Below are 25,209 nucleotides of genomic sequence, written 5' to 3'. Positions count from 1 at the left end.
TTCTTGTAATCCATTGCCAAGCATGGACAAATTCTTCTTGAAAGTGATATCAAAGCTTGCCTTTTTCCTAAATACAAAAACATAGATATATGCATTTACAGGGCGTTTGGTTGGGAGGAGGGAATTAGGGGGGAAAAGAATTGTAATTCGGTGGAATTGCAATTCAATGAATAAAGTAGGAATTGAAATTACAGTGTTTGGTATGCAGAAATAGGAGTACAGGGAATTGAAAGGTAAGAAGTGACAAAATGACTAAAATGCCCTTATATTGTGGTAGATATTGTAGTAGTAGTAGTAATAGTAGTAGTAGTAGTCGTAGAAGTAGTAGTAGTAGTAGTAATAATAATAATAATAATAATTCTTTCAAATAATAATAATAATAAGTATAATAATAATAATTCATTCAAATAATAATAATAATAATAATTCTTTCAAAATAATAATAATAATTCTTTCATAATAATAATAATAATCTTTCATAATAATAATAATTCTTTCAAATTAAAAAAAAAAAAGACAATGGGTATGAGAGGAGGGGCAAAATTGTCTTTACACCAATAATTTGCCCCTCATCTCCACCGAATTGCAATTCAATATTTGGAGGGAATTGCAATTCCGCAGAATTGCAATTCCCTCCCACCAAACATTGTAATTTGAGAATTCACTGAATTGCAATTCAATGAATTGCAACTCCCCCCAAACTACATCTAACCAAACATGCCATTAGTTATATACGGAATAAACATACTCATCTAAAAACAAAGCTATCATCCAATAATTAATAACCTAATTACTAGACAATATTATAGATCTCAACACTCAAATAAACTATAACCTTTTTAGCAATCCCCAAAATTAATATAACAATAGTCTAACCTTCTTTAACAAAATCACATAAAGTTGTATTCATACTTTCTATTTGCAGGTCGTTTCATTAAAAATAGGGGTCCTATTTAATAGTTTAATTTGGACTTTCATTGTTTTTATTTTGAGATATAATCTAAATATAATAGACTAAACGGCAAAGACAAATACAATAATAGAGATACAAGAACATAAAGAAATATGATTTTTTAATATTTAAATTTCACTAACAAATGAAAATAGAAGTCCAGAAGATTGGGACCCTGTGTGGTCACCCTGACCAGACACCAGTATGTGTTTCATAACTATTTTTTTTTGTGTTACAACTTACAGCATGTAAGTAGTTAGAGTTATTTCATGTTGTTTAACCACAAAGTCTTTAGCCTAGTAAATTATATATTGCTCCATTAAATAGTAAAAGAAAATAGTGAAATTTATAATATTTTAACCTCAAAATAAGGGCCTATCACTTTTGTCTTGACATTTTGGTGACAAATTGTAGAAAAAAGAAGAATCTATGAGACCAAATCTATACATTAATTTTTTAAAATTAGTATAAATCGGACTCAAACTTTACACCATACGAATTAACCTCAGTTGGAAGGCAATATCTATCTCATTCAAATTTTACTCTTCCGGGCACCCCTTTGCTTTGTCTGCGTGGGAGAAAAGAATAAACCCTCACAAAATTCCTATTCGCCTTTCCTTTTCTCGTTTCGTGAGTTTCTTCTACTCCCGGGCCCCAGCTCTCTCTCCTGTTGCTTCTGCGTTACTTCTCCCGCAATAAATTCATCTCTGCATCGCTCCTTTTGCTTCTCCGGCTGACTTTCCGGCCGATTCCGCATTCCGTTTTCCGTCGCCGGACGAAGTTGTAGATACTCCCGGCTACCGCTCAAGGAAAGCATGGCGTCAACGGAGGGGCTTGTGCCGATCACCAGGGCTTTTCTGGCTTCTTACTACGACAAACATCAGTTTCCTCCTCTCTCCGATGACGTCTCTCGTCTGTGCGATGAAATTCGGTCCGTGGCCCGTGATCTGCTGCAGGGGCGTACTTTGAGCGAAGGTATGGATGTTCATTTCGACGATTTTCTGCTAATTTACTAGTTCGGTTATTTCTATAGGTTGCTGCCGTTACTACTCTCTTAGTTTGGTTGTGAACTTTTCTGTGACTTGATTTTATGCTGAACTCCTGTTTAGTTTAGATTAAGCGTGTAGTTTATGATGAATAGGCTAATACGATAACTGATTATTTGCAAAAGTTAATTGGGACTAGTCATTATTAGAAGAATAGAATGTCGGTCATTATTAGAAGAATAGAATGTCTGTCACATTTAGCTTAACTATTGGCCATGGGATTGAAGCAGATGTGTTAATGCTCAGCTTGGTGTAATGTAGGTAATGTGGGGGGAATATTTGTGGATGTTTTGATTGTTTGTATAGCTATACTAAAAACTCTTGTTTTAAGGGGGTAGGTAGGTGATTGTGTAGTATGGACCTTGATCTCTGCTCATTCTGACCCTGGTGTGATGAACTTTATGTTTGCCCCTCTCTGTATCTAGTTACCATTGACAAATTTCTTTTTTGGGATTGCTAACTTGAAGAGTTGAAGGCCATAAGTCAAAAGAGTCAAAGGCATCTCTGATCTTGGACTAGATGACTAGATCCCTGTGGAGTTCTGCCATCCCAACCAATGAATTGTTAATATTTTTTAAATAGAATATTTTGCATTTCTGAGGTGAGTTGAGCATCATAGGTGTGAGTTTCAGGGGTCCAGTTTACATTTTGAGACTGCTCATCAATCATGCTTTAAACTTTGAAGTTAGTTAACTGAAATTGTCAACTGGGTTCAGCTGGAGGGGGATAGGTGTAGCCTCCATGTTTGTTTATATGAACTTGTCTATGGACACTACCCTTCCTCTCCTTCTGGATCTAGATCTGATGACATGTTTGTCTCAAAGAAAGAAAGAAAATGCTCCATAACAAATTTGCTTCAATTAATGACACTAATATTGCATTATTGCATGCCTGATTCATGAGCTGTCTCTTCTAGTTCTTGCATTATGCTTATCTTTTTGAAGGATCAATACTATAAGAAAGTTTAGCAAGTCTGGGTTTATGTTGAACATGGGGTGTGATGAAGTGCTTGCGAATCCTCTCCCCTTTCTTTCAAATTCATGCCAGCACTTTTTATATGTAATTTCTCCAGACTTTTGATTTATGGAAGGATCAATTTATATTATAGTAACTTCCATATTTGCCTATTTTGTAATATGTTGTGGTTATGGATGTGTGCTAACTCATTATTTGAATTTGATATTTTTGATAGGAGAAAGTTTATTGGTGCGCGAAGCAGAAAGTACACCACCCCACAAAATTGATGAGAACATGTGGAAAAACCGGGAACAGATTGAAGAAATACTTTTCTTGTTGAAAAGATCCAATTGGCCTACAATGGTGTGAGAAACACGGCTTTATGATTTTAAGTTTCAGTTCTATGAACCTTGTCTTAAGTTCTGGCTGTGTTGAATTACTGATGCTCTGTATTTAAGTTTGTTTATAGTTTCAAGGCAATGCTTAGAAATTCATGTGTCAGTTATAGTGATCACTAACTTTACCAAATCAGTTTATTAACAACCTTGAACTTCTTGAATTTTCCATAGGCTTAATAGAAATGTGTTTCTTTTCCCTTTATATTTCAGCTTCAGCAATCAACAGCTCAAGATGCTGAACTTGGTGCTGTCCTCTTGCGGTTAAAAGAAAAATTTGAAAGTGCATTGAAACTATTGGTAACTTTCCAAGCCAGGAATTCTGAACATGTATTCAATACAGGTTGGTTGGTTGATGTAATACTTTCACATGTATAAACTATCACACACACACATAGTGTGTATATATTGATTAACTTGTTAGCAATTACTATAAGCTGTGTGAACTCAACTATAATAATTAGCAGGTCAAAGTATGTCAGAGGTCCCTGTACTAAATGACTTTGTTCAATTTTGCCCCTCTACTAAAATTTTGGTTAATTTAGTCTCTATACTCTTGAAATTGATAAAGTAAAGAAAAATTTAATGCCATTAACTATAACTGTTAAAATTGCTTATGCGACCACTAACGTTGCATTAACAATTTAAAATATTTTGATGTGGACGTGCAATGTCAATATTTATCTATTTCAAAAATATTTATAAATATCTAATGTATTAAATCAAATAATAAAGAAAAAAAAATTTCTTTCAATAGTTGTGGAAACCTAGAGCCATTGCTGGTTTCCTCACTGCCTAGATCTTCATCAAGCTCAAGGGAGAACCAGTGTTTTATACATGTATAACACTATAGCTAGCAAGATAATATTAGCTGCAGATTATTTGAAAGCTATCAGAGTATCAGGTATATATAACTACATGCTCATTTAAGAGAATGTCAAACATGTATGCTAACAAGTCAATTGTGAAACTAACTAGAGAAGCAGCAAAAATTCACATCATTGACTTTCGTATTTACATGTTTTAGTAATCATTGCTGTTGTTTTACTGATTTTATTATGAAGGGAGAGGAGTTTGGTAGTTCACATCATGACTAGAGGTGTACTGAAGTTTTTTTTAGTTAAACTTGCACTCCAAGTTAATTTGGTTTGCTAGTTTTTTTCATGAAGTCTTGTTGTGTTCATTAGGACTTTGTTCCCTACATATAGCAATCTTGATGATTTATGCAACAGGGTTAAATTTTGCACTTACTCTGGTTTCTCTGATTATATCTGCAGTTATGACTTACCTGCCTCAAGACTTCCGTGGTACACTAATTAGACAACAGAAAGAGCGTTCTGAGAGAAATAAGCAGGCTGCAGTCGAAGCTTTAATTAACTCTGGTGGAAGTATACGTGAACAATATGCTCTATTATGGAATCAACAGATGGAACGGTAAAAATTGGTTTGGTAAAACGTTGTTCTTTTTACACTGTGTGACATGGTCTAACCACTGATGAATTTAACTTCTTATAGACGGAAGCAATTAGCTCAGCTGGGTTCTGCAACGGGTGTTTATAAGACGCTGGTGAAATATTTAGTTGGAGTACCACAAGTATGTCAAAATTTACCGGATACAGCCTAGGCCTTGATTTATAATTATGACCCAAGTATACATTTTGATTTCCTATAGCAGAATGCTTTTTCCATGCTATATATTTTTTTTCCTTATTCTAATTCCTTATGTCATGAATGCCTCATGGCACAGCAGTCTGAATTATCCAGCATTACTTTGTTTAATTACTTCCTTTCTGAAGATTGACATGCTAGGCATGTTTTACTTGCTGATACTGTTGATGGAGTCTTGTCAATAATAGTTATTTACTTTATCATATGACACTATGGTGCAGGTGTTGCTGGATTTTGTTCGACAGATAAATGATGATGAAGGGTATTTATTTTTCCTCAATCCTGACTACCTTTTACCATATTATTTTTTGAAAATCTGTTCATAATCTTCTATTACTTGGGTCCATATGCAATTGATCTATGAACCTATTAGCAATTCTTCTCTCCTTATTTTTGAAGTCTATTACTCTATTTTAACACCAGGCCAATGGAAGAGCAGCGACATCGTTATGGTCCACCTTTGTACAGCCTTACCAAAATGGCACTCAACATTCGACTTTATCTATCTCTGCTATGGCGGCACCTTGAAGCGGGAAAACTGTGAGATTTACTAAGATTCTTTAATTTTTAAGATTTAAATTTTATTGTAATTTAACTTTATCTTAAGAACATGTTATTCCCTTGCTTATGATGCGATTGTGATTGGCTACTAAGTCTTTTTGTTCTTATTATCTGAACAGACAAGGGAATCAAATACCTATTCTGGAAAAAGCAGTAGATGTCTATGCATCTGAGTTAGAAAGGTTCATCAAATTTATTGGGTAATATTACGCTTTGTGTTTATTTTTTTTAAATACAAAATTGGATTTCATGCTTTCTGTACCCCTTACTGTTTACTTTCCCTGATGTGCTTAGGAAAAGATTCAGCAAATTTATTGGATATCCTTTCTATTTTTCCCTTATCATATTCTGCCTATTTAAATGTACTTTCATATCCTTTTTCAGTAATGTATTTGTAAATGCTCCATTTTTTATTACCGCTGAGGATGCTGGTGCAATAGAGGCCAGGTGTGTTTGCAGTCCTTTATGTTATCATCTGAACACTTAGGAGTTGGGATTTGGACTAAATATACAATTCAAAACTTCTCATGCAGTAAAAATGAAGAATACCAGGAAGTAAGTGTTGCAGCAGGAAAAACACATGAGGTCAGCTTCTTTGTTGATAAAAGAGCTTTGATGTTTGATAAATGTTGCTTATTTTCATACTGCTGCACCTCATGTTACTACCTTTATCTTTTGTCTGGGGCTAGAAAGAGTTGCTTTAATTGATGATTCATAGTCATGTTATTGGCCTACTTTTTTCAGGTTTCATTGACGGTTGAAGACATAAATTCTTATATTGCTTGGGATTTCTCATTGATCCAAGGGAGACTGAATTTGGTATCATCAATGCTTTGGATTTCTTTTCCTTCCGTTTTCTCTGCACTCTTTGATGATTTTTAATTTATGATAGTATGTGCTAGTCAATGCTTATGCTAAAATCCCACTATGATGTCCCAAAATTTTCAGCAGGATATTGGTTTTAGCTTGGAGTATGAAGATTCTTCTGGAAAGAAGACGGTATTAGTATTCCATTACCTTTCTTGTTTCATCAGAACAATTTCTTTCTGTTTATGATTCGTGACTTCAATTGCTTTGTTTTTCTATGTATTCTTGGTCATTGGAATACAGCCAATCTTACCTTACAAACGCTATGAATCTGATCAAGTAAGTTATTGCTTTCAACTACATGTCTTTTGTGTCGTAACTTTGTATTCTCACCATTCTTATTGGTTCTCTTACAGGGCAACTTCTGCGCATGCATTGCTGGAAATTACAAACTCGTATGGGACAATTCTTATTCATCATTTTTCAGCAAGGTACCTGAAATATTGCATCCATCTAATGCCACAAACTTGTCAGTGTTGAAGCTTTAGAATATGGAATACACACACACACACAGGATACAACAAAAAATGGATGCTTGTGCCCTAGGGCATTAGTTTAGTGGATGAAAAGTTTCACTTAAGATTTACTTCTAATGGCAGGGTGGGGTTCAATCCCTGCTCTGAACATTTGTTGTTTTGGTTTGGGATAAGCTCATTGTACGCATAAGTGTGTGTATAATTTGGTGTTGAATCTCAAAGCTAAATTGTCTCGATTTACCTTCTCATGGGTCTAGAGGCGACTTCATAGGGTCTAGGATATAGTCGTGAAACTTGGATTATTAAAAAAAATGGATATCTGCTCAATACCTTATACCTGGTACAACCCAAAAGCTTTTTTGGTTGTACCCGGTACAAACATGCTATCATATTATCATATTTGTGTTTTATGCCGCGTGTGTATATATAGAGATTAGAGAGACAACTTGTTCTCACCCTGTTGGTATGCTCTTTCCATTTTGTTTTTCACGGCGTAGGTCCTGCGTTACAAGGTGGACTGTATACCTCCAGTTGTGGAGTCATCGGCTTCGGCTAATCAAGTAGAAGGATGAAAGCAGCCTGCGGGCACGTTCATTCCTCAGTTGTAATTTGCATACCAAATTACGAAGTTGAAACTCCTTAATATATGCACAAACGTCAAATTGTACCATTTGTTGTCTCACACCGATTGTATTTTTAGAAATATGGTATATTCATTTGTTGTCTCACTCCGATTGTATTTTAGAAATATGGTATATTCATGTTAGCATCTCGCATGAACAATTCAACACCCAATCCAATATATTTCCCCATCTCATCTCTCGTCGAGAAATGTGCAACATTCATTTTGAGGCTCACCGAAACTGAGATATATCCCAAATGAGTGGCAAAATGCCCAAATGGGTGAAGTAATTTTCAGTAACTGAATCTGATTTCTGTCATCATTTTTTCGATTGAGCCCCTTCATAAATAGCCTTTTGAAACTCCTTCTACACCCTCAAATAACAGTGTACACCCTCAAATAATAATTACACCTTCTTTCCCATATATTTTTAACAAAGGTTAACGAGACTTTACTAAGTTATTTTTAATTCAATTTTTTATAATATTAAATTTAGTATTAATATACAAAATTTATATATTTAGAAACTACACTAAAAGTACTATTAAACACAAAAAATCAAATTTATAATATTAAATTTAGTATTAACATACAAATTATATATATATAAACTACACTAAAAGTACTATTAAACATAAATAATTAAATTTAAAAACAAGTAAAAAATAATTAAAAAAAATAAACAAAGAAGAAAGAATACTAATACATAGTAATTTAAAATGGGACAGAGAGAGTACTAATTTCTATCTTCACTAATACATAGATTCAATTCCAAAAATAAAATAAAATAAGTAGAAAAAGGCAAAAACTATGCATTAAAAAAATGAATTACAAAAGGTGGGATATTAGATATTAGTAGCACTACATATAAGTATTGCAGGTTCAAAGTTGAGTGAAATTGTGAAAGCTAAAGCCAAAATGAAGCTGCAACTAGCCTAAAACAATTGGAAAAGAATTGCTACGGGTTGAGAATAAATTGTAGTGTCTTACAGAGGGGATCAATATAAGAATAAAAAACCACACAAACATCAACTATGTAATTTTGCTCTATTGGAATTAAAATGGCCATTTAGCCTGACACCTTGCCCTATGAATAAGATGGGGGGATTCTCCAGGGAGCAAACAGAAAAAAACATCATCCTGTTCAAAGAATACCCACAGCTTGCATCTTGATGGATGTTGCGGTGCATGCACAAATAATTTCCCACTGAATGTTCTCTAAGCTCACCGGTGTGAATCAACACATGAAGCTGCCGCCTCGTCTTGGACTTGCCAAGAGATTAAATAAACCATCTTTCGTTATTAACAAAACAATAGAAACACACACATCAAATTCATCATGCTACATTTTGCCTGTAAGTTCCCTCAGCTTGGGAGAATGCTATGGTATGGGGCATCCACAACTGCGAGCCATTTTTGTGCATACTTCTGATCCTGTACTTCACTGAAACTTCAGCAGAGAAAGAAACCTAAGAGTATCAAGAAGTCTACTAATTCACATTGCAATCTCTTAACAATTGGTTTTCCTTGTTCAGATACTTGCTCCAAAATTCTTTGTAATCACGGATGCCCATATCAAGCCAGGGTTTCATGTTACCGTTAAAATGCAAAACACCAGCGTTCTTTACAAGTTCAGTATCAAGACCATATTCATGACCCAATCCTGACAAAACCCATTTGTAATCAAGACCGTAAATCTCATCCTGAAAGGTAAGCAAGGTGGCACGCAATGACGAACCTTCTTCTGTTCTCAACTGCTGCACCCATTGAAAACAGATGCAAAACTTAGATAACATTCACTTCAAGGAAAATACAGAGTATGTAATGCATGCTTTATAGTTGGATCAGAGACAGTATTGTATTTTGAACTTGTAATAACTACATCAAGAGTAAATATATCTAGACAGAGTAAATTGGGATTTTGATAGTATCTGCTATCATAAAATAGTAGTTTACAATTACAATTTACCTCCTAGCTTATCTTATAGGTAACTTAAAGATACACATACAGAATACCAGAGTTGGTAATACTCCCTTCATCCTAAAATATATGCCTTAGATAGACTTGACTCGAGCTATTTACAATTAAATTTTGTAATATTTAATTTAATTTTAGTGTATAAGATTTAAATATTTAAAACGGGGAACAAGTGGAAACTAACCCCTTGCAGAAGTCCTTGGAACTTTCCAGAAAGGTCTCGCTCCCGCCACCTGTCAAGATCAATAATATTTAATCCTGACATCCAAGCACAAGATTTTTCATCCGAAATCTTGTCACCTAAAAAGTTCTTCAGTTCAACCAGCCTAACTGAGCAAACCTGTACTGCACCATTCACTTTTCCATCCAAATTAATTCTCCATAAGTCTGACAAGTCTCTTTGGACAATAATGTCATCATCCAAAACCACTACTTTCTTTAAAGAACGAAAAATCTTAGGAAGGAGATAGTGGGAATGAGTAAACACGGATAAGTACTCCGTTCTTTTAATCGTAGATGATTTATCAACTTTATGAAGGAAAATACGATATTCCTCAGGCAACAAGAGCTGTGTCGGAGTCTCCTTAACATCACCATCCAAATTAGGGTCCTCTATATTCAAAACCTGGACTGTTGCTTCCTTATACTTGTTTAGAAAAAACCATAATTTCATGGCAAAGTAATTCTCTCTGTCTGTCAGAACATGAAATACTTGAATCTCACTTTCCTGAAGATATATACAAAGAAACCAGCCAACAATTGGTCAATAGCATAAAATAAGTTGAGCAATGCAAAAAAAATGATAAGAGAGCAAATACCTACTTTTGCATGCAGAACTGTAGAGTTTACAACTGCAGATGATGCAAGTACATTCTTGGAGAATATAATGTAATGGTGCAAATCAGGATTCAAATATCTCTCTGCCACAGACTGCTCCTCGTTGAGTGGAGAAGATCTAAAATATTCCACAGTAAGTCGCATTGACAGACAATGGAGACTCTTTGGCATGGTTTGTACCGCAAGTTGGTAGAGGAAAGCACTCTGTTTTGCATGGAAATTAGCTTCATCCTCTGTCAGATCCACTAGTTGTCTAAATTTCTTGTCAACATTACCACATTCCACAGGACAAGCTTTTGCTTTCGCAATTACAGCTTCCATCTTACCTAGCTTGCTTCCAATCCTGGTAAAACACACAAAAAGCAGACTTAGCAACATGACAATCTACTTGTCAAAAAAAAAAGTATTGTGACAATCTATAATGCTTAACCAATATTGCATGAATATTCTTTAACTAAAATAACTAAACTTTTATTTAACAATTACAAAAAAGTGTACATTATCACCCAATATGATGACTAATCATGAAAAATAAAATCCTTTTTTGAGAACATAGTTGTTTGGGTTCTTTTCAGGCAGCCACAACTCTCTTGCTATTCTTAATCCACTCCAAGGAGATGGAAGAATGCTATTTTTGTTAATCAAATAAAGTAAAATAAACCCGAGGGGCTAGTAATACTTGCCCATTTTAATCCCTAAAAGAATAGCCAACAAAACTGAAAAAGAGAAAAAAAGTCCTAACTAAATCAGGATATTCATCCTTTGGCAGAATTATTTCAGCTGCAGCTTCTTCCTCTTCCTACTGTTTGTTAAAAGTTTCAGAAGGCACCTAACTGCTTCTAAACTTAAAATTCAACAAAAACAGGAATTAATGTCTTAATTTGAACTACTGAATAGATTTCCTTCACCCTGAAAAGAAACAGATAAAAGGATATAGTAAAAGTTGGAAAGATAAAACTACTTAGTCAGGCTAGCCAGCCCCAGCATGGATCTTGGGGACAATAAACCCAATTACCCAAAGGTTGGAATTTATGGTGCAGTCCTGGTTTGTATCTAATCAACACAATCAGTGCGGTTTCCGCAGAGATACATATAGTACAACAATGAATTCACAATCAACATCCTTCCTAAAGTAAAAAAGAGAATGCAACATCATTTCATTCATAGTGAGATTCAGAATATAAGCATATATTCTAGGTATAAAATTTCATTCCCATCATAGTGAATATTAGAAATATAAGCATATAGGTCTAGATATTAAAAAAATAAAAAAATTGAACATACATTGAGGGAAGATCTTTATCAACAGTAGTTTCACTAAGCACACGCTCAAAGTCCTGAATATTTTGCTTCATTTCAAGTGATAATTTGTCCTGAGTTGGAAGCTTTGCAATGCTAGGATAATAAGCCCGAGCCACATATAATAGGTCCTTCATCTTTCTCACAATAAAATCATTTACTTTCTCCCTGTTTTGTTGACGCCATAAGCAGTAGCTCCCATATTTTAATTCACAAAGCTTTATACTCTCCTCAGTATCCTTCACTTTTTCAGCAGCAGCAGCCTTACTGTGAACCTTGTTGCTCTGTGACATAAATCTAGATCATGATTTACAGACCCAATTCCAAGAACTCATAGAGAATCCACAAAGAAGAAATAGGTGGCAATTCAAGAAATACATACATTTTCTTTAGGGTGTTCTTTAGGCATAGCATCTGGCCGTGGAGGACCTACCAATAAAATCAAATTAGTACAACGATGAAATTAAAATAAAATAAAATAAAGAACACTGCAATCCATATAGTCATGCAAGGAGGCAAGAGATTAGAGAAGCTAGGCAGAAGCAATTTGGAAAGGATTGTTAAATGTAGGGAAACATAAAAAGACATGCACAAAACGAAGTGAGATAGAACACAGTTAATTAAGATGGATATACCCTACCAATAGTAGTCTTGTTCTCAGCTTCCTTGACAATGTTCTTCTGAAAATCCTGTAAACATGTGTAATGTTAAAAGTTAATGATATGTGCTAGTTCGAATATTGAACCTTAAGAATGAACATTCAGCAAAGCACTCGTGTAGTTCTGGTGTTACATATCACTTCTCAGTAATGGATTAGTCAAATAGTGTCTAGGTGGTCAATGTTCAACAATGAACAATCAACACTGGATGGGCAGTTAGTTATTCTCAGATATAAAAAGACAATTATTCCATGTGGTGGGGATAAACCAAGGGAATTTGACCACTCTTCTCTTATTTTTCTCTACACCCACTCCCTGTATTGTCCACTTTCTCTCTTTTCTTGGACTTTATGCAGCCAATGATTGAGGCAGCTGGTTAACCTTAGAGCTTAATACATCAACTTTTTTTCACAAATATCTGTCTGTTGGCAAAAGGAAAAGAGAAGAAAAAGGTCCTCAACTTAAAAACATAAGGAATAAATATTCATAGGAGTCACAAGAACCCACCAAATAGTAGTTCAAATGACAATAAAAGTAGCCCCTCTGTCAACCGAAAAAATTAAAAAAAAAAATTGTGAAAGTAGCAAATCTATTTCTTCTTTAAAAAGAAAAAGTTCATTCTATAGAAAAATAAGAAATAGAAGGATCCAGAAAATATTCATATAAACTTTCATTCTTTAGACCAATTATAGAGAACATCCTTGTTTAGAATTGCCTCTCCTAATTTCGTGTAACATGAATAGTGACATGTTGGTACTATGTTTCTTTATTAAATCAAGTTAGTTTCACTTGTTTTACTTTACTCAAAACAATATGATGAAAAGAAAACCATCAAACAATTTCCTGAATCAGAGCAGCAAATGAATAGGGCTAAAAAATGTATAAAATAATATAGCAGCTCTCAAGTTTGAACTTGAAGACCAGAAACAAGTAAGATATCATTTGAGATTGAATATATCTAAGCCACAAATTGCTTTTGAGCTCAAAACTAAAATTTGATGAAGACCAAACACAATCTCAAATTGGACCTAACATCAAACTCACTATAATAAAGCGAATACATTTATCTAGGGTTTTCAGTAATCCATTTGGTTACTGTGAGGCTCTAAATCCAACTTTTGTGCTTAGCTTATGAATTGTGTATCTATCTGAGAAAGTTGTATTCCTCCGATCTCATGATCACAAAATCCATTTGTTTTTCACCTGTTTTCTTTTTCTTTGCTCTGTTTCTCATCATGCCTAATTTTCAAACACTTTCTACTCTAAGCACCAAGATTCTTTATAAAAACTTTAAATACTCATTGTTCTGATCCATAAGTTTGCAGCCAAGGCAAACAACAGTTTTTCAAGCATGAAGTTATAGGTAAGCAAATGAAACACTACATAAATCAATTATAGATAACCCAACACACAAAAATTTAGTCATAACTCATAAGCATCATATAATATGCAATAAACCTTTGGAAAAGTAGGTTCCAATCTTCTTATAACATCATCTATATGACTTGATTGCTCACCCTGCAACCATGCATAAAGAATAAGCACAATGAGAATTATAGCCCTAGAGTCTTTCACATAACTGTGTAGGTATTTTAATGCGACAGGAAAGGAATCTATGCAGTTCGAAGTACTTCTTTAATGAAAATCAGCAGGTTATGAAGACATTGCCAAATGTACCCACCTCTGATTTGTTTCGAGATATAGTAGCTTCAGGTTGATCATAAACATTAACCACTTTCTGGTAGGATCCCAAGAAATGAAACAAGTATAAGAATGAATAAGCTATTAGGAACTAGAAAGAGGAAAATACAGGAGCTATTAAGTATTAACTATTTTCGCTAATACATTCAGAAATATTAACACTACTTACAGTGAATGAAGTTTGTTTTTCAGTAACATATCCTGCAAATCACACAGCAGGTGTGTTAGTGAAAATTCCCACCAACAAAGCCTAAGCTGAAAACTACAAATTTGTCCTTGCTTTTTTCATTTTGTTTTTTCCATTGAGATGAGATAGGAATGCGATCCTAATGAGGATCCTCATCAATCATGTCTGAGCGGAACCGTTAGACCTTAGTCACTCAGCGTTGCCCCCCAACTTTAACATGTTTTTAGAAGGGCTCCATTGTGCAGTAGTGAAAGTAAACGAAACTAAAGAACTCCGAATTGCAATGCTTTCCACAGATCACAAAGAAGAAACTAAGGAGAGTATCGATTTGGTTGAGGCAACAACGGAAAGCAAATTTAAGCATTACAAAAATGCAGATCTACACTAAAGACGGAAAAAACGCGAGAGGCATATCCTTACCGGGCGAAGAATGGAAGCCATTGTGTAAGCCGAGCAAAAAGATAAGAGGCACGAGCATGGAAAGAAACACGAGACAGAGAACAGCAATCACCAGGAAATTCCACCGCCTCTTCCCCGGCGGAATAGCGTAAGGCTGTCCACCGCCTTTCATCTCCTCCTCCTCCTGGCAGGCACTCGCTCCCACCGCCTTATCACTGTCCCCTAAATATCACCTTCACGGCCAAATCTAAGAGGCATTGAAGGATCACGTCACCTGGAATCCAGCCGGAAAGTTGTCCTCTTTGAACTGATGTGGATTTAGCACTAGGCGGTGTCGCCGTCGAGTAGAATCAAACACGGAATGTAATACGCCAACTGGGAGATTAGCGAGAGGAGGGAACCGTGATGCCATGTGCCCATGTTGGTGCCGAGAAAGCGAGAAGTAGAGGATCATGGCCCAGCAACCCGGATCTTCATATTGGGCCACACTCCCAACCCACACGGCCCAACAGACCAGCCACATTGCCATTGGATACGTCTCTTTGAATTCTCCTAGAGTCCTAGTCTCTGCATATTTTATTAGTGAATTTTTTTTCTTTAAATCTATGCCTTATGATTTGTTGCCCCTCCCGTACCGTCGAGGGACAATATATATATCGTTTTAAAAATTAAGGAGCAATATTTACACTATTAATAATTCAGGAGTGATATTGATAATTATCGTCATATTATGAAACGATATAAATTATAATTCTCCCCATATTTTTTCTTCTCACAACTTCAGAAGGATTTGCGAATCCTTTGGATGTTGCAATATGCTTGTTGTAAAAGAATTATCGACACGAGTTGTTCATCGAGGTTGATAGTAGTGTCCACCAAAGAACATGAATCGAAATAGTGTCTTGCAAAGTTCTAAGGAAGATGCCCTTATGTAGTGGATTATGTATTGCGGAATCACTATAAAATTAATATTGATTCACTATTTCCTTGTATATTTAAATTAAGTTATATATGTTTAGCTTAATTAAATAATCTGATAGGAACTCTGCTCTATTCATATTACAAAATTCAAGTATATGTGTTTAAATTTGTCAATAATAGCTTATATTTTTGCAAACACAAATAAATTATTTTGTAATATCCTAATCCACCCCTCCCTCATAGGGTATTCGTTAATTTTCATTACATATTAGTATATTACCCGTTAGATGTAAACAAGCAATTTATCAACAATTTTTTTACCATCTACGAGTACTATTAGTTATCACAATCAATTATAAGCTAATGTCTATTTGTCAAACATTCAAAATATTTAAATATTACGTAACTTATATTAAAGTTATTATGGCATAATAATGTAATCTACTTTTAATATTGGCGGGACTACTTAGTCCAATTTGATAAATAGATTACTTCATCCTCAATCCGGTTAAGGTGACTTCACCCCTACTCATGGGCCATGGCCTATCGTCACGTCACTCATTGAGTCATTGTATGTATATATTTGTATTAGGCAATGCAAGGCTGTGCTTTCATAAGTTATATTATATAAGGTGGTTTCAAATTTAATCGAACTACTTAATAATCCAATTTTGTAATGGTGTCTCTAGTAGACCACGTGATTCTTACTTTTAAGCTGACATCAATTTTAAGATTTTTAAATTTGAACCCAAATTTTAAGTACTTCATGCACCGTTATTGTCATCAAGATTCATGGAGACAGTAAATCACGTTATATGTCTCAACTAATTTATAGGTTCCCAAATGCAATGCTCGTCCGTACATATTGGAGATTCATATAGTAACTGTATGTTTGAGGATTTCAAACATGTTATTAAGCTTAAATAATGTGCAGTTAAAATGTTATTTTAAGTTTAGTAGCAAATATTATTAAAATTACTTGATTTTGATTGGGAAAGGTCTTATGATTAATTAGAAGAAGAGTTTTAATAAAAGTATGCTGCAAAAGGTACTGCTTTTTATTTAGAATTCTATTGCATATTATTTACAGTAGAGGTCAATAACATGGTATACTACTATTAAACAGTAGAGGTCTAAAAACTCATTACATACCCTTTTTTACTCCTATACTCTTAAACAATGGAATCAAAAATAAGGGAGAAAAAAAATCATTGTCTTTTAATATATATATACACACACACACGTATATGCATGTATGTGTATATAAATGTATTATATATTTTTATATATTTATTTATTTTAATTAATTAATTAATTATTTATTTATTTAGATTCCAATTCCTTATTATTGCAAAACAAATTGACTCCTTATGAGTTAATACCCAATATAGTCCTCGACTATAGTGGTTGTACTCAATTTAGTCCTAAAGGACTTTTTGTGCTCAATATAGTCCTCGACTTTGATGGTTTTACCCAATTTAGTCCTTTGTTAAAAATTCTGTTAGTTAACGGTTATAAATGCGGTCCTAATGGTAATTTCTCATCCTCCATCCCATTTAGGATGATTCCTTCTCCTTCCCCTTATTAAGATCCACGCAGAAATGTAAATTTTCGCACTAAATCAACTTCAATCCTAAATAAATAAATACAGAGTAAATAAATATTTGGCTACGAAAATTTACATTTCTGCATGAATCTTAATAAGGGGAAGAAGAAGGAATCATCCTAAATGGGATGAAGGACGAGAAATTACCATTAGGACCATATTTCTAACCGTCCACTAACAGAATTTTTAACAAAGGACTAAATTGAGTAAAACCATTAAAGTCGAGGACTAAATTGAGCACAAAAAGTCATTTAGGACTAAATTGAGTAAAACCACTATAGTCAAGGACTATATCAGGTATTAACTCGACTCCTTATACTTAAACTCATTATATTACCAAGTATTTGATTTTCATTACCATTATGATTCCAAAAAAAAAATAAAAATTACTGATGTGTTGAGGACTGATAACAACCCTTTTTTTGTTTTAGTTTTTTTTTTCTTCCTATAATTTTTCAAATATTTGTTAATGACAAAAACTCTCAACATATAGTAATTGATGGGATTACTCTTAAAAGATGTCATAAGATAGGGCCATCATCAATAGTGGAGTTTTTGAGTTGGTTTTTGAGGTGCCAGCTATGAGAGAGCTGATGGAAAGAGAAAAGGAAAAAATGAAAAAAAAAACAAATAAAATAAATCTAGAAAAAAAAACACAAAGCATATTAAAGCGCCTAGCCACACGCACCCGACTGGGCACATTGGTGGCACTCCACGCAACCACATGCAATGCTTGAATGCCCCACTTTCCCTGAAAAAACCACCTCTTTGCAGTAATAGTTTGTTTTCTCTCCATTACTTATCTCCTCGACATCACTCGTATCTTCGATCTAAAATTTGGTCCAAAGTCCACTGATATGGATGGCCTAGCATCTCCATTAGTTGATTTTTGTTAATTTTTTGTGGGTCTAAGATGATGTAGAGGAAAGAGGGTGTAGGAGAGAGAAATTGGAGATGCCATACGAGGTATTTTTTTTTCTTTGGTGCACATGATAAGAGAAATAAGCCAAGTTTTGCACGTTTGCAACACTTATGTGCCTAACATGGCGCGTGAAACTTTTTTTTTTTTTTTTTTTACTTGGACTTAAAAAAATCAAGAGAAAATCTAAACTAATGAGGTTTAAGGTTGGTGTGTTTGTGATAATGAGAGCACTGTGCAAGCGTATAGTATATGCAACGTTAGCATTTTATAAGCCTAGATATTGCATTAAGGATATAAGGTTGACGAATTGAGATGAGGACTAAGACATTGATATTTGAGCAAGGATCAATGTTAACTGAAATATAAATGTGATCTCTCGATTAATTTACGCTGTACATTTAATTTAAAAAATGTAATAAAGTAATAAAGTTAAGGTGCGTTTGATTGGGGACTTTTGCACCTTACTATGAGTTTTGATTCTTATTATTATGTTTATTTGTCTACTTTTATTATCCTCCTATTGAAATCAAAACCTTTAGTAATTATAAAACTCATTACCCTTTTATTCCCCTACTTTTGAACAATGAAATCAAAAATAAGGGAGAAAAAAAAAGAAAAAAAAATCATTGTCGATGCATTAAATATGGAATTTTAACTTTATATACACACGTATGCATGTGTATATATATTTATTATATATTTTTTAATATTTATTTACTTTTATTTTAATTAATTAATTATTTATTTGTTTTGATTCAAATTCATATTTACTACCAAACAAGATGATTCATGATTTCATTCTACTTAAACCCATTACGTACTATTGTCAAATATTTAATTATCATTACCATTCCGATTCCAATATTTGAACCAAACGCACCCTTAGTCCTTATGCAATTCGTTAAAGCTCTAAAAACTAAAGTTGTCATTTGCTTTACAAATTTAGAAACTAAATTCATATTATAACTCGTAAGTTGAAGGACTAAATTTATATTATAATTACAATTTTATGATTAAAATTGTCAATTTCTCTACTAAGGGTGTGTTTGAAAAGCAGGAAAATGACTTATGGAAAATATTTTCTGGAAAATTAGTTCGAAAAATGAGTTCATTTTCCGTGTTTGGATGTACTCTGAAAAACTATCTTTAGATGTTTGGTTCATTTTCCGGAAAATGGGTTGAAAATGAGTAGAAATATATAATTATATATTTTTATTATTTTATTTAAAATATAAAAATATATAAACTAATAATATTTATTATAAATAAATTAAAAATTAAAAAAAAAAAAAAAGAGGACGACTGCTGTGGTTTCCGGCGGAAACCAGAGCAGATCGGCTCTGGTTTCCGGCGGAAACCAGTACGTCGAACTGAGAGAGGGACGCCCCTCTCTCGAACACCAGTATGCTATATGTGGCGGAAAATGACTTCCGCCCAAATTTGGCGGAAGTCATTTTCCGCCAAAATAGACTTATTTTCCGTTGACTGGGTTTTCTAGTGGCTGCCAAACACCCAAAGCCCGGAAAATAATTTCCGGAAATCATTTTCCGGGCTTCCAAACACACCCTAAGTATATCCGTACCCGTGATAATTGAGTAATTGCAAAGTCTAGGTGGCATTTTTTCTTCTTTTGTTTTGTTTTTGTTTTTTTTTTTAAATTTTATTTTGTACTGACTTGTTGCAATTCTGGCACATGACCATAGCAACAGTTGTAATTCATGTGTCAGAATTGCAATTGGCAGCTATCATAGTTTTTGATTTTATTACTCCGTATTATTATTATTAGGTTCATAACAAATAAATTTTTAAATAAGGTGATATGAAACTAGAACCACTTTTGAAAGATAAGAGAGAATTGCATAAATGAAGAGTGAATAGTAGAACCGTCAAAATGACTTTTCTGGGTCTATTCACACTGTCCCACCGTATATAAGGGGCGGATACATCGAACGTTCAACCTGCCAAGAGGCGGGCCAAGCAGGCCGCAGGTTTAGCCAGTGGCTTGCTACTGTGAAAAAAATATAAAACTGAACTAATTAGCATAGGTACGTCAAACTTTAGGCTCAGTTTTGGTATTGTTTTACTCTGAATATGAAAAAACCTTGAACATACAAAGTGTAGAGCACTCTCTTAGCATTCTATAGCCACTTGAATCACCTTGATTGGACTTTATATGAAGTACATACGATCAAAACACTATCAACATGTTGCAAAAGAAATCCTAAAGGCGTGATCAAATGTTCTAATTTTATGTTATCAATGCATTTGAAATCTCTTAAAGTGTTCAATATTAAAGGTGTATAGGCGTTCTTTATATTTTTTTTGACAATTTAATCATCTCATTTGGACTCCGTATGACACAGATATAGCCAAAATCCCCGAACATGTCGAAAAAAAAGAGTTGGCAGGCCGACTCGCATCGACTGCGGACTTTGGCATGGCGGGGCATGCTGACCACCTTCCAAGCCCGTCCCTCCCGTCCATGCGGGGCTGTTTTGACGATTCTAGTAAATAGTGAATAATTTCAAATTTAGTGGTGTGACGTTTTGAAAGCGAGAGAAGATAGCATAGGTAAAGTCGTAAANTTATTATAAATAAATTAAAAATTAAAAAAAAAAAAAAAAAGAGGACGACTGCTGTGGTTTCCGGCGGAAACCAGAGCAGATCGGCTCTGGTTTCCGGCGGAAACCAGTACGTCGAACTGAGAGAGGGACGCCCCTCTCTCGAACACCAGTATGCTATATGTGGCGGAAAATGACTTCCGCCCAAATTTGGCGGAAGTCATTTTCCGCCAAAATAGACTTATTTTCCGTTGACTGGGTTTTCTAGTGGCTGCCAAACACCCAAAGCCCGGAAAATAATTTCCGGAAATCATTTTCCGGGCTTCCAAACACACCCTAAGTATATCCGTACCCGTGATAATTGAGTAATTGCAAAGTCTAGGTGGCATTTTTTCTTCTTTTGTTTTGTTTTTGTTTTTTTTTTTAAATTTTATTTTGTACTGACTTGTTGCAATTCTGGCACATGACCATAGCAACAGTTGTAATTCATGTGTCAGAATTGCAATTGGCAGCTATCATAGTTTTTGATTTTATTACTCCGTATTATTATTATTAGGTTCATAACAAATAAATTTTTAAATAAGGTGATATGAAACTAGAACCACTTTTGAAAGATAAGAGAGAATTGCATAAATGAAGAGTGAATAGTAGAACCGTCAAAATGACTTTTCTGGGTCTATTCACACTGTCCCACCGTATATAAGGGGCGGATACATCGAACGTTCAACCTGCCAAGAGGCGGGCCAAGCAGGCCGCAGGTTTAGCCAGTGGCTTGCTACTGTGAAAAAAATATAAAACTGAACTAATTAGCATAGGTACGTCAAACTTTAGGCTCAGTTTTGGTATTGTTTTACTCTGAATATGAAAAAACCTTGAACATACAAAGTGTAGAGCACTCTCTTAGCATTCTATAGCCACTTGAATCACCTTGATTGGACTTTATATGAAGTACATACGATCAAAACACTATCAACATGTTGCAAAAGAAATCCTAAAGGCGTGATCAAATGTTCTAATTTTATGTTATCAATGCATTTGAAATCTCTTAAAGTGTTCAATATTAAAGGTGTATAGGCGTTCTTTATATTTTTTTTGACAATTTAATCATCTCATTTGGACTCCGTATGACACAGATATAGCCAAAATCCCCGAACATGTCGAAAAAAAAGAGTTGGCAGGCCGACTCGCATCGACTGCGGACTTTGGCATGGCGGGGCATGCTGACCACCTTCCAAGCCCGTCCCTCCCGTCCATGCGGGGCTGTTTTGACGATTCTAGTAAATAGTGAATAATTTCAAATTTAGTGGTGTGACGTTTTGAAAGCGAGAGAAGATAGCATAGGTAAAGTCGTAAATATAGCTTAACCATACCTCAAATGCAAAGTTGAACATTAATGGGGCAAAAATATATTTCCCTTTTTTATGGGGGTCAAACAAGAATAAAAGAAATGATGCATTCATGGATCCTTGGCTTCTTGCCCTAACTCGTCCGCAGTTCCACAGCACCAAAGCTTTCCCAACCGCTACTTTATCCCTGCTTGACTTGGTCTTCTTCATCGACCATCCCATCATTTTTTTTTTTTTCCTTACGAATTTGTTCTTGAATTCTACACAGTTTCCATTCTTTGTCTTCTTCTTCTTCATCTTCAGCTTCAGCTTATTGTTCCAAGCTGAATGTTGAGAGGAATTGCTGAACATGTGCTCTCAAATTTGAAATTCCCGCTACTTCATTGCTTTAACTCATCGATTTTTATTTTAATTTAACTGATTTTGCTGAAAGCTAGCTCAAATTGGGAATGTTCTGCAGAATTTTGCAGTTGCTAGCTCCTGAGGCGCTGAGAGCAGTTGCCCCTCCGTGAATTCTTTGGCGTGCGCGCCATTACTGCCAGTACGGATGTTTAGAAGCAACAATATCACTGCCAGGATTTTTGAGCGCCAGATTTGCACTCCTGCTCCTGGAACTAGCGTATGATTCCGTTCTTTGTTCAGCTCGTTGCTTATGCTGTCTTTATGCTTTAATCATTTGTTTGATGGATTGTTATGCTTGTTGTTATTGGTGTTTATGATCAAATTTGACCTGAAAAATGGACAAACTAGGTTTCCTTTAATGTTGACTGGCGTTCAAAAAATGCATGAACTTTGCAGATTCATCGTGCCAGGCTATTTTATGAGGACATAGTTCCAAGTTACACCGTATATGATGTTGAGTGCCCCGACCACTCCTTTCGCAAATTCACTGATGATGGTCTGTATCTCATTAGCTTCAGCAGAGATCTTCAAGATCTGATCGTTTATAGGCCAACGTGGTTGTCATTTTCATGCAACGAAGAAGATTGCAATGGCCATGAGCTTCCTCCGAAAGCCAAAAAGTTTGAGAGCTTCTTCACCCAGCTTTATAGTGTTTCACTTGCTTCCAGTGGTGAGGTTATATGCAAAGATTTTTTTCTCTACTTGGAGAGCAACCAATTTGGACTTTTTGCAACTTCAACCGCAACTGCACAAGTTCAGGATGCACCTTCTATCATTGGAGCAGTCCATGGGATCCCTTCAATTGAAAAAATTACTTTTCACCTTTTGAGGTGCATGATTCTCAGCTCAATGGACAAGTATAATTTATTGATTAGTTGGTTTACTTGCTTATTCTCGTGCCTTGCTCTTATTCACTTAGATTGGAAGATGGAGCTATACTTGATGAGAGGGTTTTCTGCAATGATTATATTAATTTGGCACATAATATTGGTGTTTACTTGTATGATAATTTGTTAGCAATATTGTCCCTTCGCTATCAAAGAATACACATTCTTCAGATAAGAGATTCCGGAGACCTGGTAGATGTTCGATGCATTGGAGAATTTTGCCACGAAGATGATGAACTATTTCTCAATTCTTTCTCCCAGGCAAGTACACTATCAGTTTGACATTTCTTTTTATTTCATACTGTAAAAATAAGTATAAAATTAGATTGATAAAATGACATACATTTTCCTTACTAGAATGGCAGCTAATGTTTGAAGCCATGATGCATATTGCTGAGACATGGAAGGAAGAGTAGAAACAGTATTTCCTAGGATACACTTCTAAGAATTGTTGGATAACTATTCACATGAAATACAATTTGAGCAACTTGTTATAAAATACTGTAACAAAGATGTATGAATTCAGGGGCGAAGACAGGATTTTGGATGAGTGTGGGCACAATTATTAATAAAGATAAATGAGTGTGGGCACTATGCATCTTTTGTTTCAAATACAATAAACATAATTTATTTTACCTCATAATTGTATTTCAAATCTCATTTATAAGTTGAATAATCAATGAATCAAACAATAAGGAAAGTAGCTTCTTGAATTTGAAATGATTAAAATTTGGAAAAATAATTAAAAACTTGGAGAATTTAAAGGACAACATATACTTGATCTTTCCTTTCTTTCATACAGACTTTTATTTTTGGGTATAAGTTTAAGTTAGTTTTATTATTATTATTATTATTATTATTATTATTATTATTATTATGATTATTATTTTGAGGTATATTTAATTAAGAAAGATGCTTAAATAAGTTAAAGAAATAAATGCAGTCTCTTAAGTTTTGTTTTGCAAGCTAGTTGTTCAAATCTTCATTCCCACAAACTACTTATATTGGCTCCTTGCACACCAAGTCCAAGTGTCCAACCTTCAATCTTGCACCTGAATATAAAAACTTAATTCTTCTCTCCACCCAATAAGTTATTAATGGTTCCTAATTAGCTTGTTTAAGCTGTAATATTTTGTTGATATATGTTACGGAGTTCCTTTTATCTGCTACTTTTGGCATCTTCATATCTTCTCCCTTGTTTGAAAAATACACTAGAATCTTTCAAGTGTTGGGTTCTGTTTAGAGCACTTGATATTCACAGAGTGCTAATTCCTAACAGAAGTAAATTGCACCAGGATTTTGGAGGGAATCTTAATAATAACCAAACTATTCCAGAAACTTCTTTCCTGGGTGTCCTTAAACAAAGGTTGCTTTCCTTCATATTCCGAGGGATATGGAATGAAGAATCAGATCAAACCATGGTAAGTGATGGTGGTATGCCATTTAGATTACATTCAGGACATTTGGGTATTTCTTTCTCATTTATCATATTGTTGGGATATTTGAAGTTGCCTTCCTTTCTTCATGTGGATAACTTATCAGATCTTGAATTCCTATGAACTGTTTGTCTGTATGATTGTGGAAGGTAGATTATATATCGTTGTGACTTTATGACACATTCAACAATCTACTGGATTTAATAAAAGATCTCACTTCCTATCAATATGATGATTGATGATTCCTCTTTTAAAATCTTGGTGAACTCTAATCATTGCATTGAAGTTCTTTCAATGTTTGGTGTACTATAGGAATTAAGTCCCTGTTTCATGTTTATGTTTGTCTTTTCACAAGATTCGAATAGATAATTTACAATGAAACAGAAAATATGCACAAACTTCAGGGAAGTAACTGAAGTTTGACTTCAATTGTTAATTTCTGTTCTTTTTCCAATGAAAGACAATGACATTTTCTTCCTGGGGGTGCCGGGGGGGGGGGGGGGGGGGGGGAAAACAAAAAAAAA

General features: G+C 34.5%; 3 protein-coding genes across 6 annotated transcripts in view; 2 read left to right on the top strand and 1 right to left on the bottom strand.

Moving 5' to 3' along the window:
* The first annotated feature begins 1,502 nt into the window (after positions 1-1,502).
* Positions 1,503-7,734, top strand: LOC116007279. 2 transcript variants are annotated; one of them, XM_031247915.1, is made up of 15 exons: positions 1,503-1,927; positions 3,191-3,318; positions 3,564-3,693; positions 4,628-4,784; positions 4,866-4,944; positions 5,240-5,280; positions 5,442-5,558; positions 5,699-5,779; positions 5,964-6,026; positions 6,113-6,164; positions 6,324-6,398; positions 6,531-6,578; positions 6,690-6,725; positions 6,803-6,877; positions 7,420-7,734. In XM_031247915.1, exons 1-15 carry the CDS (start codon positions 1,768-1,770, stop codon positions 7,492-7,494), a joined length of 1,317 nt encoding a protein of 438 aa, XP_031103775.1. In that variant the 5' UTR covers positions 1,503-1,767; the 3' UTR covers positions 7,495-7,734. The 2 variants fall into 2 exon arrangements, with proteins under 2 accessions (XP_031103775.1, XP_031103774.1); XM_031247914.1 differs by having other exon boundaries at positions 1,505-1,927; positions 6,528-6,578.
* A 604-nt stretch (positions 7,735-8,338) lies between these two features.
* Positions 8,339-15,001, bottom strand: LOC116006932 (probable galacturonosyltransferase 7). Of its 3 annotated transcripts, none has more exons than XM_031247455.1 (10): positions 14,626-15,001; positions 14,188-14,219; positions 13,999-14,055; positions 13,776-13,835; positions 12,299-12,347; positions 12,041-12,087; positions 11,644-11,942; positions 10,345-10,702; positions 9,707-10,249; positions 8,339-9,301 (listed from the first exon to the last, which is right to left on the bottom strand). In XM_031247455.1, the coding sequence occupies exons 1-10, from the start codon at positions 14,774-14,776 to the stop codon at positions 9,035-9,037; spliced, it is 1,863 nt and encodes a 620-aa protein (XP_031103315.1). In that variant the 5' UTR covers positions 14,777-15,001; the 3' UTR covers positions 8,339-9,034. The 3 variants fall into 3 exon arrangements, with proteins under 3 accessions (XP_031103315.1, XP_031103316.1, XP_031103317.1); XM_031247456.1 differs by having other exon boundaries at positions 8,339-9,298; XM_031247457.1 differs by lacking the exon at positions 13,776-13,835 and having other exon boundaries at positions 12,299-12,348.
* Positions 15,002-22,098: 7,097 nt separating this feature from the next.
* Positions 22,099-25,209, top strand: part of LOC116007161 (light-mediated development protein DET1) — a 7,295-nt gene continuing 4,184 nt past the window's right edge. The window contains exons 1-4 of the mRNA XM_031247765.1: positions 22,099-22,579; positions 22,759-23,192; positions 23,282-23,510; positions 24,545-24,670. Coding sequence (XP_031103625.1) covers positions 22,508-22,579; positions 22,759-23,192; positions 23,282-23,510; positions 24,545-24,670 — 861 coding nt within the window. The 5' untranslated portion in view covers positions 22,099-22,507. The remainder of the gene's footprint in view (positions 22,580-22,758; positions 23,193-23,281; positions 23,511-24,544; positions 24,671-25,209) is intronic.

Source organism: Ipomoea triloba, chromosome 15 (genome assembly GCF_003576645.1).
Source record: "Ipomoea triloba cultivar NCNSP0323 chromosome 15, ASM357664v1".
Lineage (NCBI taxonomy): Eukaryota > Viridiplantae > Streptophyta > Magnoliopsida > Solanales > Convolvulaceae > Ipomoea > Ipomoea triloba.
The sequence above is the reverse complement of the archived record's forward strand: the minus strand, read 5'-3'. Positions and strand labels throughout refer to the sequence as shown.